General features: G+C 39.0%; 1 protein-coding gene across 1 annotated transcript; it reads right to left on the bottom strand.

Moving 5' to 3' along the window:
* Positions 1 to 312: 312 nt before the first annotated feature.
* Positions 313 to 1,236, bottom strand: LOC101446061 (olfactory receptor 4C5-like). Its single transcript, XM_004457985.2, has one exon. It carries the CDS (start codon positions 1,234 to 1,236, stop codon positions 313 to 315), a length of 924 nt encoding a protein of 307 aa, XP_004458042.2.
* Between the last annotated feature and the right edge of the window lie 11,420 nt (positions 1,237 to 12,656).

Genomic DNA, 12,656 nt, shown 5'->3' with positions numbered 1-12,656 from the left:
GAGAATCGTTCCACAAATACATAGTCATGGACTTTTCAAACAGCGAGACATTTTAAAATGTGGACTAGTAGTTTCCAATTAATTAATAATTTGTAATGTCAATAAATCCCTAAATGGAAGAGATTTTAGTCATCATTTAATCAAATATTGTTATTTTTTGAAAGAGGAAACATTCAAGATTCCAGATTGCAAGGGGAACAATGCATACTAAAGCCAACATATGCTGAATGAATGATCATTATTCTTTGCATTCACCATACTTGTTCGTAAAATATGAATAGATTTTTAAAATCTTGTCAGTTTATGTGAATTTTAACCTAAGATCACTCTTTGGCTCCAGAACTTCCTCATTGCATTTTTCACATCTGCATTTCTGAGCGTATAAATTAAAGGGTTTAACATGGGTGTTACTATGGTATAAAATATGGTTACTTCTTTATCAATGGGGAAAGTGATCATGGGACAAAGATACTCAAAAATACAGGGCACAAAGAATAAGATAACCACAGTAACATGGGAGGCACAGGTAGAGAGAGCCTTCCGCCGTCCTTCAGAGCTGTGAGTTTTGAGGGAGCAAAAGATGAGGACATAGGAGGTGATTAGAATAGAAAAAATGAGCAGACACATAAACCCACTATTGGCAGCAATAAAGAGGCCAAAGATGTGAGTGTCGGTGCAGGAGAGCTTCAGCAGAGGGTAAAGATCACAGATGAAATGGTCAATGACATTAGGGCCACAGAAGGGCAACCAGAGCACAAAAAGGATTTGGATCAGAGCATGAAGAAATCCCCCAGCCCAGGACACGAACACCAGGAGGCCACACACCCGCTGATTCATTGTGACCATGTAGTGCAGGGGCCTGCAGATGGCCACGTAGTGGTCAAAGGCCATCACCGTGAGCAGGATTATCTCAACTCCCACAAAAAAATGCTCTGCAAAGAGCTGAGTCATGCACCCACCAAAGGAGATAGTTTTCTTCTCAGCAAGTAAGTCAAATATCATTTTGGGAGCCATAGTAGAAGAAGAACAGCCATCTAGAAAGGATAAAAAAGACAGAAAAAAATACATGGGGGTGCCCAGGGCTGGGCTGGTGGCAATGATCGCTACAATGAGGAGGTTGCCTGCCAGGGTAAGAAAGTAGATGAGTGCAAACACGACGAACAAGAGTTTCTGCACATCTGAGTTCTGTGTCAGGCCAAGCAGGATGAATTCTGTCACGTTGTTTCCTTGCTCCATGAATCCAGTTTGACAGTTAGATAACACATGTACCTACAATTAGTGTAGGGTTTGTAATGGTGACAGAGAAATTTTGATCAAAAAGTAATATATGTCACGTTGTTTCCTGTAGGATTGATGGAAAATATGAGCAGATGAATTCCAGAGTTAATGGTTATGCATATTATTAGAAAGAAAGCTAAAAAATATAACATGGGTCTGTATAAAATAGTGAAATCTCATGTAAAATATGAACATAGGTAATATTGCATATATGACACATTTTACAAAATATAAATACAATAAACTAGAGAGATAGAAACAGAATAGCAGCTATGGATAGCAGGGGAAGCATAGAGAGATTGAGGGGTGGTGAGCTTTTTTGTTTGCTTATTATTAATATCATTATTATTATATAGGAATAATGAAAATGCTCTAAGATGATTTACGTGATGAATGCTCAACTGTGTGATTATACCAAATACCACTGATTGTACACTTTTGATGGATTTACACTTTATTAATATGTATCAGTAAAACTAATTTGTTAAGAAAAAGGTTGGCCCATATTTTTAGTGACATATTGAGCACATAGCCCTCTTCTAATGATATACACAAACATAACTAGACACACACATGTGCAGGCACATACACGCAAAAGGTTCTACTACTTTTGTTATGCCAGGTACCTTCCTTGCAACCATACATGGTGAATTCTTTCCCTATTACTGCCATTACATAATCTTCCATGGAAAACAGATATAAAAAACAACTGCATTGAGGAATAGAATTCATGAGAGCCTATTCTCCTGTGTTTCTTCTGTAGTCACTCATGCTGATGAGGCTAAATTGAAGTTTGTTTTCTATGATATTTTAAACTTGTTACAAGTTGAATGTAAAACATCAATTTAGTTCAGTTTGAAATGAAGGATTATGTAGTTACATTTCAGAATCAAAGATCTGAGTGAACTTTTTTGAGGCTGCAGTAAGATTCACCCCAGTGGTTAGATTTGGGAACTTTTACTACATAAAAACAAAGTTGTGTAAAAATATCTTAGATTCTTTGTCGAATAAATTGGAAGAAGTTTATCATGTATAGATAAAAGCAGGCAGAATGATGCAATGAAATATTCCCCAAATTTATTCAAAACTCTCGAATTCTCTTATTTGGGGGAATTTCTGTATATTTTGATTTTAAGGAACTTTTGGAAATCAAACTCAGTCTAAGGGACTTATGAAAACATTCTCTTGATCTGTTTAGAGAATCGATGTATCTTGGGCAAGGAAACAAAAGAACCACAATTTATGGACACACATATTTAGAACAGACAATATTTTAGTATTCTCTTTTCACTGACTTGTGGCCCCATGATGCATGTAAGGACTTTAGTTCTACTGAGCCTAAATTTTATTAAAACATAAAAATAATGAAAATAACAACAGGCATAGAGAAAGTGGAGAATATCATTATTACTTTATTGCTTATTCAGAATTTGCTAAAAATATAGTTTTTTCCACACTCTTTCAAATTATTGGCAAAAGAACAAAAGAAAACCACATATCAAAATTTTTATCCTTGAAATATTTGTTTTTATAACATTAAGAGAGAAAATAAATGAACTGAGAGGGAAAATAAATGAATTAAGTGTTCAACTCAAGAAACAGCTAATTTTATTAGGAAAAGAGTTTGAACCACAGATCAGTGTAACAGACAAAAAATTACTAAAGGATAAATAAATTCAAAAGCATATTGGATTTAAAAATACTAATAAAAGCGATGAACATTGATAAGTTCATTAAGAAGTGAGTATAGTCAATTTACTAAAAGATCTTAATTTAAAATTATTTTGATATTAGGAATTATTCAATGGGAGTAACAAAAGATTTAAAGTTAATGATAGGAATTTTTTCCAAACAAAGGTAAATCTTTTCATGCCAATCCTCAGAAGAAAAAAAAAACGTAAAAAGAATGATATATATTAAAATGTTAAAATAAATCATAAATCTACTCAAAAACAAAAAAGATAATGAGGTAAATATGTATTTGATTTCTCAATTTAGAAGAACATGTTAAGCAAAAATCAATATGGTATAAATGGACAAAAATGATGGCTTCAACTACATGAAGTCATGGAACACAGAGGAAAAATAATTGTAACAGCTGTGATTCACAACCATTTTTATAGAAATTGTTTTAAAAATAAAGAAATAACTTTATTCACAGCTTTTAAAAAAGTGAAAAATTAATGAAAAGCTAAATCTCAAGAAAAAAACTAGCCATCTCAAAAATCTTGTATTTCATAAGTCATCAGATAAATACAATTCAATAAAAATACAAATTTCATAATTTAAAAAAAAACAGTGAAAAAGGGAAGGCAACCCAAATGTCTGTATAAGGGGGTACAGATAAATGAATTAGGATGTATAGTTATGAAAGGTCAGGTAGCTGTTAAAGACATTTGTAAGAAGATTAATGATGTAGAAAGCTGCTTTCAATATAATTCTGAGTAGAAAATGCAAGTTATAATATGGCTGTATGTTATGATGCCACGTGTCTAAAAAGACATATGTATATAGAAAATTACCCAAAGAACTATATACTAAAGACTAGTAGTGCTTATTTTATTTATGGGATTAAGGACAATTTTTTTTCTTCTTTTATCAATTTTTTATCCAATTTTCCATAAAGAGAATACTTTGCTTTTATAATTAGTAGAATAATTTAATATTTTACTTTTTTCAGGTCAAGGTCAATAATATCTCAAGTGACTGCTATCCTGAATAGACTGTGTATGGTGGTCATTATTCATAAAAATCAGTGATAGACACATGTTTAAATGTAACTTACCTGTACATTGTACCCTAATGTCACTTTGAAAGAAAAATACTAATAAAGTAGTACTTACCTCTCTGTATATTTTTGGGGAAGAAGTAACAAATTCATTGTGTCACTGAAAGAAAAATACTATAAAAGTAGTACCTACCTGTCTGAATGCATTTGGGGAAGACGTAACAAGTTCATTCTATGAAAAGTCATCTTATTTGTAGAGAATATTTTGTTGCCAGGAATCATTGTCCCATCACAACCTATTGCTTTGCAAGTTCAACCATTTTCACCTTGAGATTAGTGTTCCTTTCCCCCAATTAGTGACTTGAAAATGATGCTAACGGAGACTTCCTAAGTAAATCTCGGTTTGTGGAGTGTGTTTATCTTTACTCTATAGGCTTACACCAGCCTGTGACTGTGGGTCACAAGCATTCCAGATAAGGTAAAAATTTCTTTATTCAGAACTTCTAAATCTTCAGGTTTCAAAAGAACTTGATGGGATGAAACCTAACCATTGAAGGACATCTCTTCCCAAGCCTCCCTGTTGCACATTTGCCAGTCTCGCTTTCTTGGTGCATTAGTAAGCCAAAGGGGTGCTGATGCAAAATACCAGAAATTGGTTGGTTTTTATACAGGGTATTTATTTGGGGTAGGAACTTACAAATACCAGGCCATAAAGCATAAGTTACTTCCTTCACCAAAGTCTATTTTCACATGTTGAAGCAAGACGGCGGCTGATGTCTTGAGGGTTCCGGCTTCCTGGGTTCCTCCTTTCCAGGATTTTGCTTCTCTCTGGGCTCAAGGTTCCTTTCTTCCTGGGGCTTGCTTCTCTTTCCTCTGTGTGCTTACTTCCTGGGGTACCAGTTTAAGACTTCAGCATCAAACACCAACATCAAAACTCCAACATTAAGAATCCTCAACTCTGTCCTTTGCCAAACATTTTATCTGTGAGTTCCCACTCACCAAGGCATGGGGACTCAGTGCCCTAATGACGAGGCCCAATCAAAGCCCCAATCATAACTCAATCATGCTCAGGAAGGGACCAGATTACAAACATAATCCAATATCTATTTTTGGAATTCATAACCATGTCAAACTGCTACACTGGGTGACCAGATAAAGTATATTATGAAAGTCTTTTGGTATTTGCTCTAACCTGATTTAAACTAAACACAACAAACTATGTTAAAGCAGAATAATTAGGGATTACAAGTACCATGAACTCAGCAACAAATGTAAGTTGCCCTAGAGTAGCAAGATCTGATGTCAGCTCATTGAAGTATTTTTTTTAGAAATCTTGTACTAAGACTGGTGATATGCCTTTGATCCCCCAGAGTCTGGCTGCAAATGGATTGGCAATTTGGAAACAACAAGCATCTGTAAATGTGGCTGGTTATGTTTATGTGGTGTTCGAAGCTCAGGAATCCCCAGAGTCTGTCCTAATTATAATTTTCATGTATCACTACAGGTAAATATTTAAACAAAATACTGCCATGACAAAAGGAAGTGAAAGATACCCTGAACTTTTAGGTCCCAGAGGGTTAGAATTAGCAGCTTTAGCCAAGATGGCAGCCCGGCCAGTTCCTCCTGCTGTCTCTTGGGGCTGTGGAAGAAATTGTAGTATTGATGTGGAGAAAGTGGCCACGGTAGCTGCTGAGGGTAGGAAGAGGGAAGAAGAGATATGATGTGGGGGCATTTTCAGGACTTTTAGTTGTCCTGGGTGGTACAGCAGGGACAGATGCTGGACATTGTATGTCCTGCCATGGGCCACTGGGTGGACTGGAGGAGAGTGTAAAGTACAATGTAAACCATTATCCATGTGGTGCAGCAGTGCTCCAAAATGTATTCACCAAATGCAATGAATGTCCCATGATGATGAAAGGTTGTTGATGTGGGAGGAGTGGGATGAGGGGGGTAGAGGAAATATGGGGACCTCTTATGTTTTTTGAATGTAACATTTGGAAAAAAAAAAAGAGTGGGCAGAAGGGAGCCAAGGTGCCTCAGGCGATTAGATGTTTATCTCCCACATCGGAGGTCTGAATTTGGTTCTGGTGCCTCCTGAAAAAGAAGACCAGCACACATTGAGCAGACACAGCAAATGCAAACAATGAGGGAGTAGGGAGAAATAAATAAATAAAATAAACCTTTGCCAAAAAAAAAAAAAAAAGAGTGGGCAGAGAACAGGTCAAGGAAGGTTAGCAGCATCTTATGCCTGTGACTGGGAAGTGATCTTAGAATTTGGGATGTAGGGTACAGAATGTTCTAGTCATGTGGAAATGGGTGCACGAGCTTATCAGAATATATATTAATTAAACAACCCTAATAATACCTGATAGGGAGGATTGAGCAGGATAAAATGAGAAACATCTAGGTCAGTGACCCATGCTATACTATTGTTGATCCTCTGACGATAGACACATACAGGCTAGAGAACCTGTTACTTAGTATTAAAATTGTGATTTGCATAAGAGGAAGTGCTTTGGAGTACAATATATAGCACTTCCGAGGGCTGGCTCTTTTCCTTACTATGTGACCCTGCAAAGTTTCTTGGCTTCTTTTTGCCTTATATCTCCCATCTGAACAAAGGGGATTAGGAAGAAGATATCTCACAAGACCGTGGTGGAATTATATGAGATAATGCATGTAGCACTTAGAATGTTGCCTGGCATAGTGTAAACACTTTGTTGTCTATTGCCTTCTTCTGTATGGGTCATAAGAGGTCATGATGTGACCATACCCAGGTTCAGTCAGTAATTTTTCAATTCATTTGTGTAGCTGGCCTTTATTTCTCTAAGGGTTGGTTGGATTATGGGAAAATATAGAAATAAGCAGAAAAGAAAGCCCAAGATTTGAAGTATTTAATACAGATTCATGAGTCCCTATTATTCCAAAATTTTTTATGCATGTTTGATCTTTCCACTAAAAATTCTGACAGTGAAGTTGGATTCCCTGAAAAAGTTAGGAGATAAAGGAAATGTGAATACCATGAGAACTGACAAATAATGAACCCCTTTATATATCAGTCAATTTTAAGTATAATATATCATCTGAATCTCATATAATCCCCTGGAGGAATATATTATTATTCTCATTTTATATATAAAGAAATTTGGCCACAATTAAAACCCAATAATTAGTAGCACTTGCCTGTATGTGCAGATTCCAGTTCTGAGCTCTAATCATTATGTCATTGTCCCTCAACAGTCATTGTTACTGTGACGTGACTTATAAACTCGGTGTGATGGGAGAGGAAGTGCTGACTCAGCCAACTCTGAATTGCTTAAGAGCTTTGGTTCTTCCATCAAGGGCAGGTTCAGCTTTTTCCTCAGGCAGATCTGATGTGCAGTAGCTGAAAAGGAAAGAGAAGTTGGAGAAAAGAACATCTCCTGACTTCTTATTCTACCTTTGAAATGTATCTTGGTGACCCTATCTAAGCCTAATTTGGACATCCTTTAAAAAAATTTCTTTTTTTTTTCCTGCATGAATAATAATTTTATTTTATTTATATATATGTTTTTTGTCTTTATTTTTTTAATATTACATTAAAAAATATGAGGTCCCAATATACCCCCCATCCCCCTCACCCCACTCCTCCCCCCATAACAACAATCTCCTCCATCATCATGAGACATTCATTGCATTTGGTGAATACATCTCTGAGCACCCCTGCACCTCATGGTCAATGGTCCACATCATAGCCCACACTCTACCACATTTCACCCAGTGAGCCATGGGAGGACATAAAATGTCTGGTAACTGTCCCTGCAACACCACCCAGGACAACTCCAAGTCCTCAAAATGCCCCCACATCTCATCTCTTCCTCCCATTCCCTACCCTCAGCAGCCACCATGGCCACTTTCTCCACACCAATGCCACATTTTCTTCTATTACTAATCACAATAGTACATGAATAGAATATCAGTAAGTCTACTCTAATCCATACTCTATTCCTCCATTCTGTGGACCTTGGAATGGTTGTGTCCACTCCACATCTATATCAAAAGGGTTTAGATTCTAATGGATGCTGGATGCAATTCTCCTGCTTTCAGTTGTAGGCACTCTTGGCTCCCTGGTGTGGTGGTTGACCTTCACTTCCATGTTAGCTGAGTGGGGTAAGTGCAATAAATCAGAGAGCTGAAGTCTGTTGAGGCTCAGGGCCTGGCTATCACATGGTCAGTCCAGAGATTCAGGTCCCCTGGGTATATACTAAACCGCAGCACCAACTACAGTTCTGGTAAAAGTAACAGGAGAGGCTTGCAGACAAAGATCACATCTGAGTCCAGCTCCATCACACAGAAACACAAACTCCAAAGTAGGGCCAAATGACATGGCACTGAACTCCATCTGCCACAACCATAGAACCTGTGGGTCTCTGTAGCCCTCAGAAGAGCCAATACCCAGGGTTGTATCTACTTTATCTGTCTCTGGGACTTTGCTGAGGTGTGCATAAGGGCAACCCCTCTGATAACCTCCCAGCTCTTTTTGGAGACTCATAGACATATAAACTCATTTGTCCTTTCCATTTCCCCCTTTGATTCTGGTCAAAAAGCATTTTTAACTCCTGGTATTATATGTAGATTGAGATATTCTGCAGGTCCGAGTTGACCCTTTTATTCAAGGTCATTTTCTAGTTACATCATCAGCTGATATTTGGTAGTAATCCCTCGGCACCAGAGAGGCTCATCCCCGGGAGTCATGTCTGACGCTGGGGAGAAGGCAACACATTTACATGCTGAGTTTGGCTTTGAGACTGGCCACATTTGAACAACATGGAGGCTCTCCGGAGGTAATTCTTAGGCACCCTACAGCTCTAGGCCTTGTTCTTATTTCAGGTGCACAGGCTCATAAGCACAGCCATTAGTATCAAGGGCTCATTGTTGGACCTTCATTCTTTTTTGATCTTTGCTGTTGCACTTGGGGATTTGTTGCTGTTCATTTAGGGACTGTGATAGAGCTCCCCTGGCTAGTAATTCAGCACTCACTCAGTTGTTGTTTTTAATTGTAACCACTATGAAACTATCCAAACATTTTTATGTACCCTGGATATATGCCCTAGAGAGCTCCCTCCCAACCATGTGTCCCCTGTCAATAACATCCCACATCAGTATTCCTCTGCTGCTATTGTTGAACCTCTCTGTGATCCAAAACTTCCTGAAAAGTGAAGCCCAATATATTGTTAAGTTCCATTAATAGTAAAATGGAATATAGTGATGAGTTTAAAGTTCAGATATAGAATACATATTAATTTAGAAAAATTAAGGTAAAAATAAATTGGGGAATCAAAAAATAAAAAATGCAAAAGCTTTGTTTTTGATGTTATGCCTTTCATCACTGCAATAAGTGTTGTCCTGTATGCAACTTGGCAAGGCAACTACTTCAGTCTTTTCCTCAGTGTCTATGTCCTATCTTTTTCTTTTTTCTAATTATTAAGCTTAACTTCACAAGAGTTTTAGATCACAGTAATTCATATATACAATACACAGTACTCCCACGTATCCAACATAAAACCTTTTCCCTTCCACAGCAATAATCTTTTTACATATTCATACTATATTTACTGAAACTGATGTACAGATATTGAGACAATAGCTTTCAAACAAGGTAACATTTTGCGGTCACCCCTCGGGCTGAAGTGTGGTTTGCTGGCCTGGTGGGGGAGCTGCTGTGGTAGGCCTAATTCCAAGCCGCTGCCCCCATAATAGGGTGGCTGGTCGGACTCACCGCCACCCCTGAAGGGAGCTCGGCATGGGCGCAGAGTGCCCTCAGGTCTCCCCTTCTCGGCAGCCATGCTTCCGCGGCCACCCCTTCTCCTGGATGGCGCCACACGATGCCTGTGGGGTGGCACCCTTCTTCTTCTTTCTCCCTGCGCAGGCGCAGGGCGGAAAATTCCAGTCTGCCCTTTTCCCCTCCCCCGACAGCAGCAACAGCCAGGCGTGGGTGGGAAACTCAAGTCTGCCCTCTACCCCAGCAACAGCAGCCACCAATCACTAAGCCCTGCCACTTCCCCCAGCAACAGCAACAGCCAATCCCTAGTCACCACCCCTCCCCCGTCCAGTACTGCCCACTGACCTTTCTCTGGCAACCAATCAGAACAGGGCGTGGCTTCGACCAATCAGCCTTCCCCAGCCCCTATAAAACTGTTGCCTCTCCCTCAATAAAGTGGACTTGCGTGTTTACCTTGTCTCCGCGGTAGTTCTTCTGCCATGCGCCCTCCAGTCCTGAGAGCCCCCGACAAGGGCCTGGCCTCCCTTGTCCCCAATTCGTTGCCTGCTTCTCCGGGCGACCCCTTCGTCGCCGGCTTCGCCGGGCGACCCCATCAGCCGAACCGCGCAACCCCTGTGAGACCGACCCCTCGTCTGCTGCCGGACCGACCGCTCGTCCCAAGTGGGACCGACCCCTCGTCCCAAGTGGGACCGACCCCTCGTCCTAAGCTGGACCGACCCCTCGTCCGCAGCCAGACCCCACCTCTACCGACCAAGCAAGCCGCCGCAGGTGGGTGTGAGACCAGCTGGACTGGATTAACAGCTTCTCTATGGCTGGTGGTTTGGAAGTAATCTTGGGGTTAGAAAATAAGGCATAGAATGTTCAGAACCTATAAAGCAACCTTAATAATACCTATCTCAAAGAGTTGTAGAGAGGACTAGGCAAGTGAAAAAACCTAGAACAATGCAAAACTACTATTCTATTGATGCCCTGAGGGTAGACAGGTGCAGGCTAGACAAACTGTTAATATTAAAAATCTGAGTCATTCCTAAGAGTAAGAGCTTTAGGTTACGACAATCCTTACTCCTAATGATGTTATTTTTATTACCTATGTATGTGACCTCTGGCAGTTTCTCAGCCTCTTTAGACCACTTTTTCCCATATGTACAAAGGGGTGATTACAGTACCTAATTTATTGGACTGCTGTGGGGTTATTAGTGACAATGCGTGCATTGTGCTTAGAATGTGCCTGGCAAAGAGTAAACTCATTGCGTATTGTCATGTTCTGTAGCTGAAAGCAGAGTTCATGTGTGATCAGCCAAGGTTTCTAGCACAAATGATCTGAACTCATATATGTAGCCTGTCTTATTTTCTCTTATGTTTGTAAGGAATTTGGCTAAATACAGAAATTAGAAATGCTTAGGTTTTCACAAGGGGCAAATGATGCAGAAGTCATTATAATTATAAAGTTTTTCCATGAATCTTTGATATCATCGATTAAATATCCTACAGTGAAGTTGAAATTCTCTGAAAAGTTTGTTAGGAGATAGAGGCAATGTGAATGCAAAGAGAACTAATCAATAATGAACACTTTCCATGTAACAGTTACCCTGCTAAGGGTAATATGTCATCTGATTTTCACACAATCTTCTAAGGAAGATATTGATATTTCTGTTTATATGTATGGGAAACTGATGCTCATTTTGAGTATGAATTGTTCAAATCAAAAAGCTGATAATTGGTAGTGCTCAGAATTAAATCTAGACTGATCTGATTTCTAAACCTGAGCTCTTATCACTAAGTTATTTTACCTCATAGACACTAGTGCTGTGATGTGTCTTATCCACTAGATGTGATGGGAGGGTAAGTTCTGCTCTGATGTGATGGAAACCATTGTGCTTTTGGATGGGGATCTTTTTGACTGTTGCATCTAAAAAAGTATTCACCATTGAAATGGCCTTGCCTGCTTGTTATAGGATTTTATGTGAAACTGCTTTTATTATTGACGGACATAATATTATTTTGAGAGTGAATGTACCAGTACATCCTGGTTTATATCATAATCATTCCAGCATGTAGGGAAATGAACATTAGAATATTCCCTCATTAAATGGAATTGATAAATCAAGTATATTTGAAAGGGGGAATCCATTGCATAGTCAAACAGGTGGTGGCAGTTCATTTGTGCTGTACTTTAGATTTCCCTGAGGAGTTATCTAACCCTTAGTTGAATGGGCACCTCTGCATGATCACTTATTGGAGTATGTCTAACAAGCAGTATGGCTTACAGAGGTTAGTTAATAAGTACAGGGTCAGCACTCAATCTGGAATGTAGGAGCAGAGAGACCAGTGGTCTTCAGAGGGAAGAGGCATTACATTCAAAGGGCTGAATTAAGAACAATATTCCACATGGCATCAGAGGAACTGGATGAAAGCAGCACTGATATGGTGTAAATCTTGCCCATCCTTGAGCTGTAGTCAATGGATTGCCAAAATGGTTTGGGTAAAGGTCTTTAGATGACAGATAAAAGGAACCCTGGGTGAAGGATCCAGTGAAGGCTCTGTGTGAATATTAATTCACATGGAAAGAAGGAGAAGTAACTGCTTATAAAAGAAGCCAGTAAATGAATAACATAATAGAAAAGGCAACATTATTTTGGTGCCCCATGAAAGAGTAAGAGCTAGAGAAAAATGTTATTATAGATATATTTACAGACATCCTTAGGAGTAAAACTTATCCTACTGAAGCCCTGTCTCCTTCATTCTTTTGCAGGTGAAGTTTCAGGATTGGCCCTCTTGGATTTAAAATGCATACTTTCCAATGAACTGGAGAGTAGGTACAGCAACACATGGATATGAGGACTGACAACCACCCCACCAAGGAACTGAGAGAGTCTACAGATGTGGGCA

This window comes from Dasypus novemcinctus, chromosome 10 (assembly GCF_030445035.2).
Source record: "Dasypus novemcinctus isolate mDasNov1 chromosome 10, mDasNov1.1.hap2, whole genome shotgun sequence".
NCBI classification, from domain to species: Eukaryota; Metazoa; Chordata; class Mammalia; order Cingulata; family Dasypodidae; genus Dasypus; species Dasypus novemcinctus.
Note: the sequence above shows the minus strand (reverse complement) of the source record. Positions and strands in the feature narration are given on the sequence as shown.